Genomic DNA, 22,174 nt, shown 5'->3' with positions numbered 1-22,174 from the left:
AGAAACACCGAATTTCCCTTCCATGCGAGTGAATGCTGCCCTACTAACCGTCTCCGGGCAGGTGGTAAATGTGAGTGGGGCCTGGTGCAGGGCAGGGGCGGCGGGAGAGAAGTATGGAAGGCGTCAGGAGACAAAATAGAATATGGCCTGGTGGGGTGGGGGCGGTGTTCGGCGCCCCCATAGGAGGGAGCAGCCTGAGGACCGGACTGCATTTGCAGGCCAATTGTTATGTAATTTTATTGTCCAGATTATTTGGCCAGGGAAGCGGGCCGGATGTTCATATTCCAGACATCCGGTGCGAAATACTATTGAAACCAATCGAGCTGTACCTCACCCCGGGAGGCCGCTCCAGCCGAGTCATCATGGAGCCGACAGTGCCGTGCACCCCTCAGGGAGCGCTCCGGTTTGAAGGGGGTGTGTCTGTGTGCATGAAGAAAGGCTGGGGTGCACGTCTTCTGACGCAGAGGGGGTTAGACTCGGTGTGAATGTGCACTCAGTGGAGCTCTTTGATCGGCAGAGTGTCAGCCCCTTTGAGGTCACAATGTATCCTGGGACTGGAAATTGCTTCAATTGGATAAGGTCCGGTTTCATTCGGGAACACAGTGGCATCTCGGAACGTACAGGCAGATTTACAAGCCCCTTGCGCCAGTTTTACGCCGCCGTTGCGTCACTTTTGTGATGCAGTGGCGGCGCAAAGCCAGTGCCATGCTGCAGGGTATTTACAATGTGACGCATCCGGGAGATGCGTCACATTGTAAAGCCATGCGCCACATGTAGGATGTAGGCGTTCCGGCGCAGGGGGCGGGGGGGGGGGGGGGGGGGGGGCTCGTTCAGGCGCAGGAACGCCTCCTAAAAGTGGCTGAGTGAAATCTACAAGATTTCATTCAGTCACTTTTAAGGCCATGCCGCGTCAAAACCCAGCGTCTGCTTGAAGCAGGCGTAAGGATTGACACAGCATGATAGGGCACCCCCGAGCCTTGCTGGATCTGCGTCGCGCTTGTGACGCAACTCCAGCAATGCGCCGCCTTTCCGACGGGGGATGCGATATGCATCTCCCCATCCGTGATCCACAGTGCGCCGCATTGTAAATGCGGCGCATCAGTGGTGGCGCACGGGTGGGCAGATGCATCGCAACTCTTCTGGCGCATTCCTGCAGATTAGCAGAGATGCGCCAGAAGTAGTAAATCTGCCCCAGGTGTTTGTATTATGGATGCATTTATGCAATGTTGGGTACCTGGGTCCGGTCCAGAGAAAGTCCACAGTCCCCAATCAAACACTACACATGAGGTCATACACACTACATCTCTCTGTGTTCTAGTCTCAGCTCGAAACACGTGAAAGAGCTGCAGTTAGGCGCCCTTTGCTCTCCCCCGCTCGTCTTCCATTGATTGGTGCTTTCCAAGCGCGGGTTATTGGCAGGGCAGGCGCTTTGGCAATTTTTTGCAGAAATCCCATTCTACCAAACCAAGGGAGTAACCGGAAAATTAAAGTACCCCCACTTTGAAATAAAAGCTCTGATGAAACAAAGCAATTGAGCCGACCCCTCTCTAGAAGAGCTCCCCTATCTCTTCAATCCAGGCATTTAGCCATTCATTCTTTCAAACTTCCAGTCACACACGGATATCCACTGTTTCACCTTTACAGTCGTATATTCATTCAATTTTTCATCCATCATTCCATCTACTCTGCCATCCATCCACCCACCCACCCAAATCCATTCATCCATAAATCCATGTGTCATCCCTTTACTCTGCTTTCCTTTCACCTATCCAGCCACATATCCATGTATCCCTTTTCTCTGCCAACATTTGACCTGTCCATCCACCGATTCAACATCCCTTTACTCGGTCATCCTTTCACCTGTCCATCCACTTATCCAACCATCCATCTATCCCCTTACTCTCCTATCCTTTCACCGGTCCATCCACCTATCCATTCACTCATTCTTTCACTCATTCTTCCATCTACCCATACATTGATCCACCCACTCATTCACCTATCCATTGATTCATCCACCTGCTTATCCTTCCATCCTTTCCTTCTTCCATTCATCCTCCGTTCTATTCAATATTCTTTCATTGTTTCCTTCTTCCATTTACCCATCTTTTGTTTCTTGCCTCCACTTTCTCATCTATTGACGCTCCGTTTTTATAGTGTTAATTATGCGATTGTGTCTGCCGAGCTGCAGACAGAGGAGGCCCATACGGAGCCACACACCCGCTCCAGCTGCCAAAGCTGGGGGTTCACGACGCCAAACCTGTGCCAAGCTCAAAATCAGACCTCCATGATTCCAAAAATGAGGCTACCAAAACTTTGAGTATCTCCCTACAAAAACTTCGATCCAAGCTTTACCCCATCAAGCATTAGCCCTCAATTATCCTCAACTGAATATAGAATAGCGGATCGTACCAGGTACTAAAATATATATCAAATGAGCTGAATTTAGGAATTAAATGAAGGTCGAATTTTATGCAAACATATTTTTCTTAAATTGAGATGATGGAAGTATGTATTATGAAAAATATGTTTTTAGCAACAATTTCAAGAGGTGGCTTTGAGGTTGGGTCCTGTTGGTTTCTTCCTATCGCCCGGCCCACACCTCAGACATACAGGTATATATAGAGCTGCCAGCCTGCTGCGTGGCACAGACCCCAAGGCCTCTGTCAACATCTTACACGCGGGCTCCGGCCTGGCACCAGGGCCTCCATTAACATTCACAACTGCATTGTCTCGGATATCATCGGCTGGGCTGCACCCCGTCACTATTCGGAACGAGAGACAACGGCCTCGGGGGCTGGTCCTGGGGGAGGCCGACTTACCTACCACTGCCAAAAGCGGGCACAAGTGTATTTATAACCCGGGGCGCGCGCAGTATTTATTGTGCGGGCGCGGGGCGCTCCGGGAGCTCAGTTTGGAATTCCTCTTGCAGTAACACTTGTCTCTCCACGCACCGGCGGAACAATGGTAAGCGCTCTCTGGTGGGAGCGAGGACATGCAACCAACCGCGCCAGTCCCGCGAGAAGGGCCAGGTGTGGCAAGGCGTGGCGAGGCCTTGGATGGGGCGCTCCAGCTCTCATTGTAACCACTGGCGGCCATGATGGGAAGGGTAGACAGGGTCCCATAGCCAGCAGGCACAGACACAGAAGGGTGTTGGAGGCGCAGGAAGGAAATAGCAGTGAAAGTGGGGGTGCTAGCAATATATGCACCTGTGTCGTAAATTTGTGTTTCATACTTACAGCATGCGATTTACTTTCTCCAATACATGGCTATTCAGGTTCCACATGTGATACTTATAATGTAGTGTATGTTGATGGTAGACATATTTTCTCTATGTGATGATACCAAAGTTTCTATAGCGCCTGCCACCGTTAGGATGGTATAGCAGCGCTATATGGTGATAATATGGTGGGCAGAGTACTAAGGTTTTGCACCGGGCCTTTTGCTATGGAAAGGTGCTTTTTTCCTAGCGCAAGTAGTGCTTTGTGCTGATTGGCTTTGTTTTGCACCACTTTCTGTCAAGGAGGTGTTACTTGGGTGTAACTTCAAGCACTTATACTTTTTTATGCAAATTCTAATCTACCAAAATAGCTAGCCTGCGTCATAAATGAACTCTGACTTGAAGCAGGCGCAAACGAGGAGAAATGTTTTCATTATTCTAAATTTCCATACATTGCATGTGTGCTGCACTTTACAGCACACCTGCAATATGTGAAACGTCTAAGAATTTGTCGAGGCGTAGGATTCTGTACTTGAAGGGAATTATAGACAGCACGCACACACCTCCTCATTGTGGTGCGAAGGTTGTGCATCGCTCCAGGTATTCTATTTGTGATAGTGAGCAGCAGCAATCCATTTTTATTATAATATGTATGGCTCTGTACTTCTTTTTTTCCTTTGTGCAACTAAGTGCGGCAACTTCGGTTGCTGCACTAAGTTGTGTAAAAAATAATAATCTGCACTTCGGTGTCTCAAAATGTCTTTCCTGTAAGCAGAAGAATGGGTCCTAAAATGTTCCACAGGGTGATATGATATTTTACATGGTGATACCCGTGTTTATCTTTATGATGTGTATTTTATATTTTGTAAAATGTTGTTGTGTTAATAACGTTTATTTTGGTAATATGTACTTGTGTGTGTTGATAATCGTACCTATGTTGATGGTGTATTTATAGGTATGTAATATATATGTGATGACAATCTATAGTTTTATGCCCTGTGTACATGTTATGGCTTAGAACTGCTTATTCTAATATACATGATAAATATGCTTATATGAATGCAGGTGTTACACATTTCTTTTTATGCATAAAGAGGTGATGTATATTTTTACAGATGGCATTTATTTTCGTTTAGCTTATTGAGTATCAGCAAGAAATTGGCATGCCACATAATGTCTCACCCATATCGCTCCCCAACATCCAAATGTTCTTAGAAAAACCTCATACTTTCTTGTAACCGTAAAACATCCCAAGGAGCCAAGCCGACAGTTCCCCGAATTAATTTATTCATGCTTAGGTGTTATCAAAAATAAATTCTGGGAAAAACAGCCTTAGTTACTGCTGGGACTGTTGTTTCGGTAGAGGAGTGCGTGCGCCCTCACTGACAATTTGCTTATAATTTAAAGTGAGACTTGGAAAAGTTTGCAGAATGTACAGTGTGGGAGCCCTTTACGTGCTTCTAACAAAGGCCCAATGGTGTCTCCAAGGCCAAGTTTAGCAAAGACCGTGCTTCATATGTTGCAGAATAGGTAGGATTTTAAAGTGGTTTGGAACAAGGCAAGCCCAGGCTGCCTCAACTTCAGGGCTGTTTCCTAAAGGCAGTAAGGGCTGGCGTTGTGTCAGTCGTTTGTCAGTGTGGACCGACTCTGCCCCAGCCCTACCGGACTTTCACAAGCACCATTCTATTGGGATCTCTTTCCATTTCCTAACAGCCCAGTCCTCCTTTGGAACACGGCTTTTCGCACTGGAGGTCTGGAGCTCAGTGGAGTCGGGGGATGTCATATTAATTCAGCATGCGTTGTGTGTTCGGGTGGGGTTGGTTCACACAACCTTGCTTGTTGTGACGGAATCGATTCAAGAAGCAGGGATGGGTTACCCTTCTGCCCTCGCCTTCTGTATGCCTTTAAGCAGCATATTGCATTAAGAAACATTCCATTCTTATTTATTGGTTATCTTTGCAGACTGGCTCAAGGCCCCAGCGGCCACATGATGGGGACTCATAATTGTAAAGCCAATAAGAGAGAAGGTGTCTCACCTGTAACACTATGTGTGAAGTATTTTTGATTTTACATAGAAAAGAATGCAGGGTGAAGACGTGGGGGCAGTGATGAGGCCACCCCATGCACAGGCCTCTTGTTCCAGCTGAACATTAATACCAAACATCCCATATCCAGGCCCCAAGAAGCTGAGAGGTGGGAGGTAGTTACCAGTCACACCAGTTCCACAGATTGCAGCTCTTTCATATATGGGGCTGCGAGCTGGGGGTGAGGCACCTCTCACACTTGCACTTCAGTGCACCTTTGAAGTGCTGTGTGCCTCTTCTCGCACAGTGCGATGAGGGTGCAATCCTCATACACAGACTGCAGGGGCCGGATGATGAACTTTTGAATGGCATGTGACATTGACCGCGCCCCAGTTACGCGTGGACGTTTTGGCATAACAGAACCTTTAACATTAGTTCTACCACATGGATATCATTCACACATTTGCACTCAATTCCGTACCACTAGTTCTACCACAAGGATATAATTCATAGATTTGCACTCAGTTCCATACCACTAGTTCTACCACAAGGATATCATTCACACATTTGCACTCAATTCCGTACCACTAGTTCTACCACATGGATATCATTCATAGATTTGCACTGAGTTCCGTACCACTAGTTCTACCACATGGATATCATTCATAGATTTCCACTGAGTTCTGTACCGCTTGTTCTACCACAAGGATATCCTTCATAGATTTGCAGTCAGTTCCGTACCACTAGTTCTACCACAAGGATATCATTCACACATTTGCACTCAATTCCGTACCACTAGTTCTACCACATGGATATCATTCACACATTTGCACTCAGTTCCGTACCACTAGTTCTACCACATGGATATCATTCATAGATTTGCACTCAGTTCCGTACCACTAGTTCTACCATATGGATATCATTCATAGATTTGCACTCAGTTCCGTACCACTAGTTCTACCACATGGATATCATTCACACATTTGCACTCAGTTCCGTTCCACTACTTCTACCACATGGATATCATTCATAGATTTGCACTCAGTTCCGTACCACTAGTTCTACCACATGGATATCATTCATAGATTTGCACTGAGTTCCGTACCACTAGTTCTACCACATGGATATCATTCATAGATTTCCACTGAGTTCTGTACCGCTTGTTCTACCACAAGGATATCCTTCATAGATTTGCAGTCAGTTCCGTACCACTAGTTCTACCACATGGATATCATTCATAGATTTGCACTCAGTTCCTTACCACTAGCTCTACCACATGGATATCATTCATGGATTTCCATTGAGTTCTGCACCGCTTGTTCTACCACAAGGATATCATTCATAGAATTGCACTGATTTCCGTACCACTAGTTTTACCACATGTATATCATTCATAGATTTGCACTGCGTTTCTTACCACTATTTCTACCACATGGGTTTAATTTATAGATTTGCACTAATTTTCGTACCACTAGTTCTACCACATGGATATCATTCATAGATTTGCACTGAGTTCAGTACCACTAGTTCTACCACATGGATATTATTCATAGATTTGCACTTAGTTCTGTACCACTATTTCTACCACATGGGTATGATTTATAGATTTGCACTAATTTCCGTACCACTAGTTCTACCACATGGATATCATTCATAGATTTGCACTGGGTTTCTTATCACTATTTCTACCACATGGGTATCATTTATAGATTTGCACTAATTTTCGTGCCATTAGTTCTACCACATGGATATCATTCATAAATTTGCACTGAGTTCCGTACCACTAGTTCTACCACATGGATATCATTCATAATTTTGCACTGGGTTCCGTACCACTAGTTCTACCACATGGATATCATTCATAGATTTGCACTCAGTTCCGTACCACTAGTTCTACCACATGGATATCATTCCTAGATTTGCACTGAGTTCCATACCACTAGTTCTACCACATGGATATCATTCATAGATTTGCACTCAGTTCCGTACCACTAGTTCTACCACATGGATATCATTCATAGATTTGCACTCAGTTCCGTACCACTAGCTCTACCACATGGATAACATTCATAGATTTGCACTCAGTTCCCTACCACTAGTTCTACCACATGGATATCATTCATGGATTTCCACTGAGTTCTGCACCGCTTGTTCTACCACAAGGATATCATTCATAGATTTGCACTGAGTTCTGTACCACTAGTTCTACCACATGGATATCATTCATAGATTTGCACTGAGTTTCTTACCACTATTTCTACCACATGAGTATCATTTATAGATTTGCACTAATTTTTGTACCACTAGTTCTACCACATGGATATCATTCATAAATTTGCACTGAGTTCCGTACCACTAGTTTACCACATGGATATCATTCATAGATTTGCATTTAGTTCTGTACCACTAGTTCTACCACATGGATATCATTCATAATGTTGCACTGAGTTCCGTACCATTAGTTCTACCACATGGATATCATTCATGGATTTGTAGTGAGTTTTGCACCACTAGTTCTACCACAAGGATATCATTCATAGATTTGCACTTAGTTCTGTACCGCTTGTTCTACCACATGGATATCATTCATAGATTTGTACTGAGTTTTGCACCACTAGTTCAACAACATGGATATCATTCAGGGATTTGTACTGAGTTTTGCACCACTAGTTCTACCACATGGATATCATTCATAGATTTGCCCTGAGTTCTGTACTACTAGTTCTACCACATGGATATCATTCATAGATTTGTACTGAGTTTTGCACCACTAGTTATACCACACATGGATATCATTCATACATTTCCACTGAGTTCTGTACCGCTTGTTCTACCACAAGGATATCATTCATAGATTAGCACTCTGTTCCGTACCACTAGTTCTACCACATGGATATCATTAATAGATTAGCACTCAGTTCCGTACCACTAGTTCTACCACATGGATATCATTCATGGATTTCCACTGAGTTCTGTACCGCTTGTTCTACCACAAGGATATCATTCATAGATTTGCACTCAGTTCCGTACCACTAGTTCTACCACATGGATATCATTCATAGATTAGCACTCAGTTCTGTACCACTAGTTCTACCACATGGATATCATTCATGGATTTCCACTGATTTCTGCACCGCTTGTTCTACCACAAGGATATCATTCATAGATTTGCCCTGAGTTCTGTACTACTAGTTCTACCACATGGATATCATTCATAGATTTGTACTGAGTTTTGCACCACTAGTTCTACCACATGGATATCATTCATGGATTTGTAGTGAGTTTTGCACCACTAGTTCTACCACAAGGATATCATTCATAGATTTGCACTTAGTTCTGTACCGCTTGTTCTACCACATGGATATCATTCATAGATTTGTACTGAGTTTTGCACCACTAGTTCAACAACATGGATATCATTCATGGATTTGTAGTGAGGTTTGCACCACTAGGTCTACCACAAGGATATCATTCATAGATTTGCACTTAGTTCTGTACAGCTTGTTCTGCCACATGGATATCATTCATAGATTTGCACTGAGTTTTGCACCACTAGTTCTACCACATGGATATCATTCATAGATTTGTACTGAGTTTTGCACCACTAGTTCTACCACATGGATATCATTCATAGATTTGCACTGAGTTCCGTGCACGTGCAAAGGAACCTAAATAGCCATGTAAGTGAAAGGACACAACGGTACTGCTGTGCACCCTTCCTAGTACTCACGTGTTTTATTCCACAGGCATCAAAAAAGGCGAAGAAGAGAGCCGGGGGCGCGAACTCCAACGTGTTCTCCATGTTCGAGCAGACGCAAATCCAGGAGTTCAAGGAAGTAAGTGGGGGTCTGAGAAGGGTCTGAGAACATACTGAGAGCTGGGCCCTGCGGGGGCTTTTATTATATCTGCGCAGATTCATTGGGATAAATATGCATTCAAATTGTTTTTTAAGTGCGGTATTTTGGTTGTTTGGAAATAGGTTCACAGTCTCCGAAGGGTACCATGTTTTCAGTCCTAGGCTTTAATTTTCAACCCAATGCATTCTGGGGCCTGTAGTCTTGGTTTGCTTCCACTGAATCAAGGTGACTTACTACATTGATAAGGATGCTTTTTAATAGAGAAGAGCAGACGTGGAAATAGGCTATCCGAATCAGAGAGGGCTATGGCGACCAAACTTTCAAGCTTTTTGGGAAGCCCATTCTAGGGGGCTGGGGCGAAGTGCCTGAGGGGGATGGGCGCCGGTTGATTTTAAACTGCTTTAGAAGCCACATCTGATTCACAACTTTAAATTGAGTGACTTTGCAGGGTAACTGGAATTATAGATCCTGCGGCTGTGGCGCCTTCTGCATAATTATGGATTTGCCACATTTGCACCAGAATCCATCATCTGCAGAATTTAACATAAAAAGCGTATCAAAAGTTACTAAAATCGAGTGACGCGTGTTGCCACACAGTGGAAGGCCCTATGCAAAGGTCCACTAGTCATCTTTCGTTGCTTAATACTGTAGTTTGTGGTTAGACTGGTACTAATGAGGTGAAACATTTGCCCAGACAGTGTTAATAGTTGGAAAAATTAGCAAATTATGACACAATACTGTCGCAAAATGTGTTACATTAGGAAGCACAAATTGCCTTTTCTTGCCGCATAATTTAGTCAACCCACCGCATCATTTGCTCCTACTGTGCCACATAATTCCAGTGGTCCCAAGTATATGTCAGCTGACCGTGAAAAGCATGGAGCTGAAGGGACAGGAACAGCCTCTAACTCAAGCTAGCTGGTGTCAAAAGCCACGGCTCAGTGAATCCAGATGTAGGGCAGGCTAGACAGGAAAGATACCCGATGCCAGCGCTGCGGACAAGGGGAATAGATGGTCTAGCGGCCACGTCACACTGTAGAACCAGTAGTGTAACAAGGTTGCCCTGGGCACTAGTGCAAGCAAGGACAATGACTCCCTGGCTGCTATTTGGATAGTAGAATACTGCAATAATCAGGGTTCACTGGGCACCTCAGTCCTCTCGACCCAGTGCCACTGCACCTACTGCACCATAGACACCTACGCCCCCTTTAACCTGAGTTCGGCCACCACAATATAATGGGAGTGTTGAGAAGCAGGATAAATGCTGGTACTAAGCACTATACGAATTGAGGCAGGAGGGCCCACACTACCTTCCTGCCAGGAACCTTCCTTCAGTGAACATGCATCTTGTTCAACAATGTACCTTCAAAGGACAAAAACACAGAGGAAGTTCTCTGGAGATCCCAGGTCTATCTCTGGAATTCCTTAAACCCCAGACTAGGTAAGGAGTCTAACCACCTACAACTCAGAAAACTCCTAAAGATGAAACACTGCATTCATTCATTCATGTGCCTTGAGGAGAGCTGTACCCAAAGTAGGGGCGCACGACCTCCCCCTCGTATGGTCTGTAACACCTCCGTCGACGCCATTCTTTGGACTCTGTCTATTATTTCTTCCACTGGTAGAAGGTGTAAACATTTCTATAATGGGGATTTTAAATACTTACACTAAACCAAGATACAGTGGCCTTTAGGGAATTTGGAAGATAGCCTGACACTCACACGCTGGTGTGGTTGGGGAAGGGTCACTCACATGTCGGGCTCACTTCTCCTCCATACTAACAGCCTTTCAGAGGCACTAGCCCATCGGTAAAACTGCAGATTTCCAGGTTATTCAATCATTAGTTTAAATCCCTATTGAAACACTCACATAAGTGGATTTTGCGTAGGGCAACACGCCACCTTCCTTGATATAACCTTACATTTTGATGTGCATGCCTGATTTAGTGCTACCACAACTTTGATACAGGTCTGTCATGAGACTGTCATGTCATCTCTTCACCAAAGCGAGTCCGATTCTTACACCTAGAAAAAACAAGCTTGTGCATGAGGAGCTTGTCACGTGATTCTTTTCTCATGAACTGTTTGAAATCCGCCTGTTAGGAATTTTTCGGATTGACAGCAATAGGTTCGAGTAAACTCGACCTAAAAATATACCCCTAGAGTTACATTTACATTTGGTGTAAATTGCAATTTTTTTCATTTCTGAAAGAATCCCTGGAGGTTGTCTGATCATCTGCACAATTCGTAGACATTGATGAGCAGTCAAATATGTACGTGTATCTGCAGCCGAAATTTGACCAAGTGTATCCCTCTGAATGCATAACGTTGTTCCAAAGCGAATTTGCAATTACAAAAGCATTTGTTTCCAATTGAGCCAATCAGAAATCCTTTTCTTTATCCCTATTTATAATGACGCTGCTCCCTCACCATTCATGTCCTGCAAATGTTCCAGGTCGTTCGTGTATGCGTCCAGCGTGGGAAATGTAATGCAAAATGTTGGCGATTACCTAAAAACGACCCTTTCTTAGAGATGGCCCCACCAAGGAATGACAAAAAATTCACTACAACCACTAAATTTACAAACAACCCCCATCGTACATGGGGTACGGCTCGTACACCGATCGTACACCGATCGTACATGGGGTACGGCTCGTACACCGATCGTACAATGGGGGTACGGCTCGTACACCGATCGTACAATGGGGGTACGGCTCGTACACCCCATGATCGCAGGGGTACGTGCATACCCCTGCGATCATGGGGGGTACGCACTGTACCCGGGGGGGCCGTTCCGTACCTGTTTCCACACAAACTCTGCTTTTACGGCTGTTTTCAGCTCCCGTAGAAAAAGGGTTGTACGGTGCGTACCCGACACGTATCGTACTTGCTGGGTCATAAAAACCAGCCATGAACCGTACAGATGTCGCGTACAGCGGGTTCCGAGGGAGAATCGTACGGAGATTAGAGTCGTACGGTGTCTTGTACGACTCGTACGGAGTACGGCTCCTGGTGCGAATCGTACTTCGTTGTACGTACGGGGGACGCTTCAGGGTACGATTCGTACGGGAAAAACGCTCCGAACGGCTATTCGGAGCGTTTATTCCCGAATCGGAATCGACCCCTCTGTGTGATTCATTTATTGCTTACTGCTTTTGAATGAACAACAGACATTATTGAAAGTTGAAGTCTCACGTTTTCGAATTCTTAAGACTGAGTTCTGATAACTTTTCACAGGAAGTGACGTCCACAGTACACGACAACCAGGAAATGTTAAAAAGTCTGAAAATAAATGTGATATTAATAAAGTAATATCTAAAACATATTACCATAGACACCTGCTCTAAGGGATGCACTAAACGGACGACACTCAAGTTACAACAACGCTTAAAATAATAAAAATTGAGGTAGACCAAAATAATATAGAAATCTGCAAAAAGTCAAAATATCATTGGGGAAGAACAACATATTTTATTTTTTAGCTAATTATTGGTCCCCTTTAAATGATAAATACACTACTCTTTGGTGGAAATGTACCAAGCAAGCATCTGGAGAGAAATAAGCAAATAATGGGCTGTCTGTCTGTACGTTCAGCCCAACCAGCCAGGTAAATTGCTTCACCTTTACTTTTCGCCTCCTTCTGGTCAGGCAGGTGACTGCTGGCTGCCAATAGCCCCCAATTACAAAACCAAGAGGGGAAATGCACAGTTGTTTGAGATGTGATTTCTAATGTGTGACCTTTCACCTGTAGGCATTCACCATCATGGACCAGAACCGTGACGGGTTCATCGACAAGGAGGACCTCAGAGACACCTTTGCTGCACTTGGTAAGTCAATCATGTAGGATAAACCGTTGGAAGTTACATAGAAAGTACCAAAAGTGGCCTGTTCACAAACTGGGCGTTGTAGTATGTGAGCACTTCTACTAAAGTACTACTCACATACTATAACATGCGATGATCTAACCTATGAACAGAGGCCTCCGCCTCGCTTATCTTTTCTCACTGGAGATCTCTGAAATGTAATGGGATCTCCACACACGTAAGTGCATAATTTAAGTGTACATGTGGGAGCAACCTCCCCAGTGGTAGGAAAACGGGGAATATCTATTCATGAATGAGAGGTGTTTAGGAATATGTCAGAGGATTTCTGGAAAGAGCATGCTAATGCAGACACACACCCACAAGAGAGTAAGACCATTGTTGTTCTAAACTAAACTTCTAAAGTTACTGTAGTCCTAAAGTTGACACACCAGATGTAAATATCCCGAGCCCAACCTTAGAGTAAATAAAGCACCAAGCACGCCACTCACAGTTACTGCAAAACACTCCCAAAAACATAATAGATGCAGGGAATTAAAATAACACCCTTTAGGAAATAATGGTAAAATAAATGTATTATTTTGACTTTTAAACGTAAAAAAAATTATATGATAAAAATGATGCAAAATTATTAATTATTTTAAAAATGTAATAGTTACCTTATTTTTAAAAACGAAATTATATTTCCAGTTTTTTATTCAAAATGTTAAAAGTAATTTACATTAAGTAAATCCTTAACTTGTAATTACATTTGCTAAAAAATAATTGAGAATAAAAACTAGTAGCAAGGAGAGGATTTAAAAAAAGTAATATTTATAAAATAAATTCATATATTGAAATTAATAAATTGTTCAATAAACATTTATTTTGAAGAGGTATTATGTTGTAATATTTTATTTTATTAGTTCTTGGTTGAATAAATATTTAAATTGTTTTGCATTTGTATTTTACAATAAACTATTTTGTATTTTTATTTAAAATAATTAATATATTATATTCATTTTCCCTACACTTTTTCACCGGGAGTTCTCTGCCACAGTGACAGAGATGTCAACCTATGTGTGAAAAGTTACTAATAGTAACTCTGAAAATGTAATCTTAGATGTCTCAACTGCCTGAACAGAGTGTGTGGAGACAAGTAAGTATACACTTTGATGTAAATCTACACTCCGAAAAGGTGGCAATCAAAAAAGTGTAGAGTTACACGTAGAGGTACACCATTTATAACTGTAAATATTCATGGGGGTATTCCTAAAAATAAATTTACATATGATTGTGTCTACATGTGTAAATGTACTCCAACAATTTTGAGTAACATTACTACTTTAGGCTATTTACAGTTTGCAAGTGTAAAGTTACTCTAAAGTAAAGACTTACATGACCATAGCCCCCGAAATCAGGAGGTGGAGCCTAATTTATGAGTTTAACTTTACTACTTATAACTTTTGATGCTTGGGCAGAGATTTCCACCACCACACTCAAAAATCTCCCTATTTTAAAGTATCGCAAAACGTTTAATAAAGTTAAAAAAATGGAAAAAAATATTTCTGTGCAAAATATTGATGTTATTTAATTTAATATATTTATTTGAAATATAGAATAATATAAAAATGGAACAACATTTTAATTTTAAATTAAACAAATAACTATTTTGAATATACTTCATGTAAAATGAAATTCTTTTTCCGATGTTCAATTAAAAAAAATCCCACCTAAAGTAAAAAAGCAAAAATACTTTTTTAAATGTATTTGAAATTATTAAAAGTAACTTGTAGAATTAATTAACATTGATTTAATTATTTTGATAAATATGAATGTTGCATTAATATGTATATTAAAAAAGGTTAATAAATTATTTTAAAATAAAGTAATAATTATGTTTTATTTTTAGATTTTTTTTAACATTAGAAAACATTTGAGTATATATTTTAAATTAGTTCAAATAATTGAATGCATTTTAACATTAGTTCCTAAGTGGTTTTATTTCAAGCCCCTAGCTGTACTTACTCCAACTCTGACTCAAATGACATTTACAATTGTTTTAGGCCCTTTTTCTCAGTAGTAACTATAGAAGGGTAGTTTGTGAATAGGAATGGTGGAATGGTCTTACTCTTTTGTGGATGGTGCCTGTTCCTCACGAAACCACTCCCTAACCCCTTCTTAAACCCTCCTTACTCCACCCTTAGCCTGTCCTCTTTATTAGTAAGTATTCCCCATTTTCCAGCCACTTCCATCTGTCCCTCCTACAATTACTACTAAAAGGTATACCTATGTGTGCAGAGACATTTGCCGTCACAACAGAGCTCTCCGCACATAAAAGATAGGAGTGGTGCAGGCATAGACCGCCACATGTAGGTATGTGAATAGCCTTTTGTAGTACAATAGTAGTGCTATTGTAGTACTAATAAGCATACTGCAAAATACAGTTTGTAAATAGGCTCCACATATGAGTAAAAATACATGTGGAGATGTACCTTTGTGAAAAGGCCCCAAAGTTTCTTTCTGGACAGGATGACATAAAAGTTAGTTTCTGATCTAGTGAATGGTATTAATGAAAAACCCTCCAATTTCTGGATGAAATACTAAAACATTGAAAGAAAATTCACCATGTCTATGGCCTTGTAGCGCTGTGAACTTTCTCGAGAGGTGCCAGTGTGGCAGTGCTGTGTGCAGTCTCTACTGCGGCTGTATCTGCCCTTGTCCCCCTCATGGCCATGTCTTCCTGTGCGTCTTTATGTCTCGGTCTACTGTGTCATGTGTTTCTGTGTCTTTTGGTATCTGTATCTCACAGTCTGCATGTTTCCCAAGAGACTCCCAAGACATCCCAGTATCTCAGTGAATGTGCCTTGTAAAGACTCCCATGTTAACCAAGACTACCAGTGTTGTTGCCACTACGTCTACTTTGACAGCTGTTATTCATCCATGGATATCTGTAGCACCTTTAAAAACAGCCAACAAAAAGAAATAAAAATACTGTCTGTGACTCAGGAAGGCCTTCTGTCTGTATCTCCCAATATGCACTCTCCTCAGATGCTGCCAGTGTCCCTGTCTCTCAGGATCTGTGTGTCCTTTGCCCCTGACTAACCCAATGACAGCGACTCCCCAGTGTCTTCTGATATCCGTATCTCCCAGGTTATTTTTATTCATTTAATGAGTTTTATATAGCACTAGCTAGACCCGTAGTTTACATTAGGTTACACACTGTTACAGAAAATGATAACAATTACACATTACTTCAAAAATAAGCAACACATTGAGAGAGGAAAGAAGGGTGAGGCAAATAGAGCGGAGGGGGGGATAGGGGAAGTGTGAGGGTGGAGGAGGAGGGAAAGGACGGCAGGAGAGACGAAAGGAAGTCTGCCCAAGACCGACTGGGTAGGTGACGTCCGAGGAGGGTATCCACAGCCCGTCTCCCCTTTAGCTAAACAAGGCAGCTCCATCGGGCATCAGTCAAATAGCTTGGTCCCAGGTGTCATGGCTCCCCTGAGTTCTCATTGTATCCCAATGCTCCTATCTCCCAATGTTTGTGTCTCCTCGGCTTCTGTGACTCCTCAGTGTGTTTCTATCCCTCCTGGTGAGCATCTACCAGAGTTTTCTAGGAATCTGCGGTCAGTGGCTCATCAGGGTCTTCCAATGCACCTGTCTCCCGGTGTCATATCTCCAAGGGTGGGCTTCTTTTGCTATCACTGACTCCCCAGTATCCATTTCTCCCATGTCAGTGTCTCCCTCTGTCCCTGTCTCCCCATGTCCCTGGTGTCTTCTGATGTACAAATCTCCCAGTGGCCAGTGGTCTCATCCAACTTTCTCAGTGAGTGCCCATGTGTTTGCCTCCTTAGTACTTGTGACACCCCAGTGACTCCTGGCGTCGTTGTGTCCCTGTCTTTCTCGTGTCCTGTCTGCCACTGCCCCTGCGTCCCCACTGCTAGTGAATTCTGGTGTCCCTGTCTTGTGACGTTCTTGTACAGTTTCCCACTGTACTTATCTTCCCAATATTAGTGATACCACAGGGTGGCCCAGGGTCCATGTTTCTCAGTGCCTTCCATGTCTGTGTCTCCCAGTATCTTCCTGTGTGTTTCTGTGTCTGTTTTGCAAAATATATATGTGTACTTGTCAGCTTTTTAAATGATTGCACTTATAGAATCTCAGAGCGGACTCCATCATAAAAACAAAGTCTGCCTACCAGGGATCTTTTTGCCTTAAGTGGAGGTACCAATGCTGCATTTTCCATTTAAAACAGTAATTCTTTGCTTATGACCTTATGTTTCATTCTGTGGTACTAGAAGAAACTTGAAAAGTTGGGGCCTTATTTATGAAGGACTTGCGCCGCCGATGCGTCACTTTTTCCCATGTTAAAAGTGACGCACCGGCGGCGCAAGTCCTTCATAAATAAGGCCCTAGGTGTTTTATTTTTGGAGAACAAAACAACGATGACCTGACTGAGGCACAGGGGTGTTTCTCCCCGCGCCAGGGCCAATGTGCATTATCCATATACAGGATGCCATTTCTCGGATGGCGCTCGCGGGTATGAAAAATGGATATGGGCACCTTGCCATAAATAGTACTAAAGCCCTAAGGTACCACCTCCTGACCACCTTGTTTGATTTTTAACAAATCATGTCATCTCATAGTGTGCCTCTGTTCCTTAATCTGCCTTCCCTGAAAGTGCTTTGCAATGAGCAGTACTCCCCTTTATGTACAGCTTACACAGTACTTGTCCTTTTTGAAAAGCTTACAATGAGCACTTTTAAATAGCTTCCCAGAACAGACTAATTATGTGTTCAAGAACTGGCTGTTATATTTCTTCCTTAGTTCCTATATAGATCCCAGTACATTTAAAATAATATTTAGTGATGAAAATCGTACCAATTTTATTTTAATTTCCTACCATTTCTTCCAGTACATGCTACTCATGTTTTACCTGCCAACAAGCTTCCCCCTCAAGTCTCAGGGTAAGCGGCTCTGCTTTTATTCGCTGCGATGACTCGCCAAAGAAGGGAACACCAGGTGGCACCTGGTAGATGAAGGCCCCTGCACCGGAAGTGATATCACTAGAGATATCCTGCCTCATTGGAGGTCTTTGGCCCCCCAGCTCCTGTATGAAGGGTTGAAGAGATGAGGGAGGTGGGCAGCCTGGCAGGGGAAGCCACAAATCTCTATTAACCAACCCTGGTCTTGTGGTTCCAAGATATGAAAGTCAGAAACTAGACCGTGTCACTGACTGCTGGCAGTGTAACATACTAGTGAACATATATAGCCACCTTCCCCTTGGCCATGTAACTTATCGTAGACCACCACCTGGAAGTTTGTCATTCTCAGTTACAAACAGCCCATGCAACTACATATTTTCTATGAGTTCCACTGGGAACTGTGCCAGACCGCCGTCCTTGTATGCTGAAACCGCCTTCCTTGTATGCGATGGATTGATGTAAGCCATAGGTTGGATGTGTCCACAGCATCTTGGCACTTCTCTTGATGCAGGCATGTGATTTTTGACCAGAAATGCCTGCATAATCACATCCAATGCCTGGAAAGCCAACTATTGGAATCTATTTGGGCCTATTCACATACGTAAATTTACATGAGTACATTTGCTCACGTGTAAATCGACTACTGCACTGAGGTGTAAAACTGCAGTTTTGTGCTATCCATCATTACCAAGTGCAGATTTACATCTAAGAGTAGACTTGCATGTCTCTAACCCCTAACTTTAGGCATCTAAGCCTGAATTTACAAGTGTAACTTTATATACATAGGTGGAGATCTCCACCTCTGTGGTTAAGATCTCCCTATAGAAAAATGTAGGTAAAATTATTGAAGTTTGCTATATTTTTTACAAAAATTAAATAGTTTAATATTAAATATAAATGTACATTAATTTTAAAATACATATTAACATAGAATATATCAAATGAAATATTACAGCATTTAAGCACCTTTAGGGCCTCATTACGATGGCAGTTGGGTTCCCCTAAACCGCGTTCAGAACCTTTGTTTCCGACTCGGGGGGCCAATTCTGATCTCGCTCCGAAGGGCTCCAAATCAGATGCGGAATTGCCTAAATCGATCAGGAGCCCTTGTTCTCAACCGAATCGTTCTCTGTTCCGAACGACCATGTACGATGCCTTAAAAGCCTTAGCGCTGACCAAATTGGTCCGGAAGGCACTGGGAGAGATAGTGCCCTCCAGCCAGAGCTGATTCATACAGCTCTATGAAGTAGGTATTCCAAGCGAGCAAGTACGATGAACGATTCGGACAGCCTTTATGTTTCAATTTGCCCGGATCAAAAAGGCTGCCGGAATCGGTCATTGGGAGCAGGCCCCCATTCACCCGGGGCCCTCAGAATCGTGCCTGTAGAGTACCCATGGATCCAAGGGGTGCCCGCCACAGGGTGCATGATTATCCCCAACCACCCCTTTTGTCAATGCAAGCCTGTGTGCGCGTTCGGTACACAAGTCCAACCTAATCGTATCTGGATGCACTCAAATGCATCATACTTGTTCGGTCAGACTCCCCTGACATGAGTCATACGGAAAGTATTCCGGACACGATTCGGCCCAATGCTTTCTGAACGAGAGCAGAATCGGCCTCTCGGCCGGAAACATTTCCGACCAAACGATTACGATGTACTCGGTCGGAAGGGGAACTGTTTGATCATTCCAAATTGGTTCCGACTGGCATTTGGAGACTCTGAGACAGTTGATACTGAATCGTACAGGTCTACGGACCGCGTTTCCGACCGTCAGATTACGATGTTGGATTTGGACAGCCTTTTTGACTAGGCCTGTCTGACATGAAAAGGCTGTCAGAAACTGCCTTTGGGGGCCCGTCGTAGGCCTCCCTTCATCCTGAGGCCTCCGGTGGGGGTCTGTGGAGGTACCCAAAGGACCCTGCTGTAAAACCATGCACAGTGTGGCAGACACCTTGGGGTGCCACCACTGGGTGCAAGGTTTCCCGCAAACACCCTTTCTTTCAATGGGAGCCTGTGTTGTCGGTCGTTACACAGGCTCCCATTGTAGTTAATGGGAGACTTTCCGATCACCGTTCAGAAGCATCATTATCGGTCGTGCGGACTCGCCGAATGTGAGTCGGTCAGAACCGATTCTGACAAGGAGTCGGTCGCTTTGCTTTCCTACCGATATCGTAATGACACCCTAAATGTGTATAAAATAATGATGTAATTTTATATATTCATTTAATTTATACATAATATTTAATAAAAAATTCCCACCTACAGTAACATTCTCATTGTATTAAATATGCATGTGTTAAATGTTATGTGTTGAATTCATTTAATTATTTTGCATTTTTAGCTAAAATAAAAGGTTTCATTTAATTAAATTTAAGTTTATCATTACATTTTAAAATAATAAAATAATTGTTTTAAAATGTGTGTATCTTTCTGACTTCTCTCCCTGGTGGGCGACCTACATCTAAGCTATCCTTCAAAAATATGTGGGTAGCGATTTAACCCCCAAATTTGCAGCAGGTTTGTGGAAGGAGGGCTGTATAAGTTATACAGTTGCAAAATAACTTTCTTGAAATTTGCATAGGCAAAACATATGTATATGTTTACTGTGTTTATAGACTTCGTGTCAACCTGAATCCTCAAAATCTGCTTCATGTGAGTGATATACCAAAGGCTTGTCAGCCAAAAAACAGCAAAATTGCATGAAGAAACACTGAACCAATGACTAACATCAAGACACAGGAGCATTAGAAAGGCCCTAGGAAACAAAAACAAAAACAAACAAGCTGAGGGGAAGAATGCAAAACAAGAAATGTGGTGGCAGTAGTTATGCAGAGATGTGGAGTGAGGAAAATGAAACCTCTTAGGAGATGGGCTGAAAACATCCGAAATGATAAGTCCAATAGATGAAAACACAACAGAGAGAGAATACAAGAACATAAAAGACTAAGGAGTAAAATTAATTTAACTCAGCATGTGAACATAAATCTTACAGAGAAGGTGCGTGTGGCATGTCCTGTCCTACACATACACATACTCTGCTCTACTGTAATCTTCTCTTACTTCAAATACGCACTGCGCGCTCAGTGGTAATGCCCGAATCTCCTCGGGTCTGACGAGGAGTCTGACAGACACCAGCGACAGCAGCACTCACTATCCTCTCACGGCAGAACTTACCGTCCTCTCACGGCAGGCCCTCACCGGCTCGTTGCAGCTGACTCGGAGTCCCTTCTCCCCAGCACTCGTCAGCTGCACTACACAGAGGCCTCTGAGACAGGCCACGCCTATCTTACCGCCCTGCTAAACCCTGCCCACAGGCATCAGCCGGCCACCTCCACCCCACCCTTGTTTGCAGCCTCCACCCTGCTCACCCCACCGCCGGCCTTTTCATCTGCAGCCCGCCCACCCCCGCTGCCAGCCCACCGTGCCCTCTCCCGGTCCTAATACAAACACAAAACCGGCAATTACATCCCTCGGGGCGCTGATGAGAACCATATGCAGGTTATTCTAAAACGGGATCTCTGCCTTGACACTGGGGACCAATTTTAGAACTGCGCACCTCAGCAAATAGATGGAAATTTCACATTTATTTTTTCAGTCCGGCTTCGTAATACTTCAGACATCTGGGACAATGTTATTTTGTCTGCACATAAACGTTTTAGAAGGAGGTTCGTGGAAGGAGGCTAGTGGAAGCCAGTGGATGGATGTGCGGTCGGGCAGAAATGGCTGCCGCAAAGCTCTGACATTTTCGGATTCGGGGGCGTTTTTTTTGTTGAGTGACTAATGACATCAGGGTGAGAATGAACGCAAAAAACACGCCCGAATCCGAAAAAGACGGGGCTTAAAGGGAGTGACACCCCTCTCCTAATATAGCTGGCCAGCATTTACAAGGCCAGCCAATGGAGAAGAGGGGCGAGTTCAAGCCCCCTAACTAAAAAACATTAAATCTTCGGACCGAACTGCGCAAGCGCAGCCTATGGTCCTCGACCCAAAAAAGGAGAGGTAGAGATTTCCACTTTTAGTTTTGTGAATTGCATTTTGCACTAAGTAGTACTGCGTTAGTTCTATTTTATGTCTTACAACATGTAGTTTGTGAATCAGACCAATTGACTTTAAAATATTAAAGTGATAAAAAAGTTTCTTTTGGTATGCCGTGTTTCTTTGTAGAGTTATGAGTTAGCAAAGACAACCGCATGCAATATGTTTGACTTTGCTTCCTATTTCATCATGCACCCCCTAGATCGCCCCACTAGTACTTCATAAGAGTTGAAATTAATATTTTAATTGTAG

The 22,174-nt window shown here is 43.2% G+C and overlaps 1 protein-coding gene across 1 annotated transcript in view; it reads left to right on the top strand.

Annotated features, from left to right (window-relative positions):
* The first annotated feature begins 2,827 nt into the window (after positions 1-2,827).
* MYL2 (myosin light chain 2) overlaps positions 2,828-22,174 on the top strand; it is a 32,306-nt gene continuing 12,959 nt past the window's right edge. Inside the window, exons 1-3 of the mRNA XM_086943028.1 lie at positions 2,828-2,964; positions 8,988-9,077; positions 12,849-12,924. Coding sequence (XP_086799154.1) covers positions 2,962-2,964; positions 8,988-9,077; positions 12,849-12,924 — 169 coding nt within the window. The 5' untranslated portion in view covers positions 2,828-2,961. The remainder of the gene's footprint in view (positions 2,965-8,987; positions 9,078-12,848; positions 12,925-22,174) is intronic.

The sequence above is a fragment of the Lissotriton vulgaris genome, chromosome 11 (genome assembly GCF_964263255.1).
Source record: "Lissotriton vulgaris chromosome 11, aLisVul1.2, whole genome shotgun sequence".
NCBI lineage: Eukaryota > Metazoa > Chordata > Amphibia > Caudata > Salamandridae > Lissotriton > Lissotriton vulgaris.
This window is presented reverse-complemented; position numbering and strand designations above follow the sequence as displayed.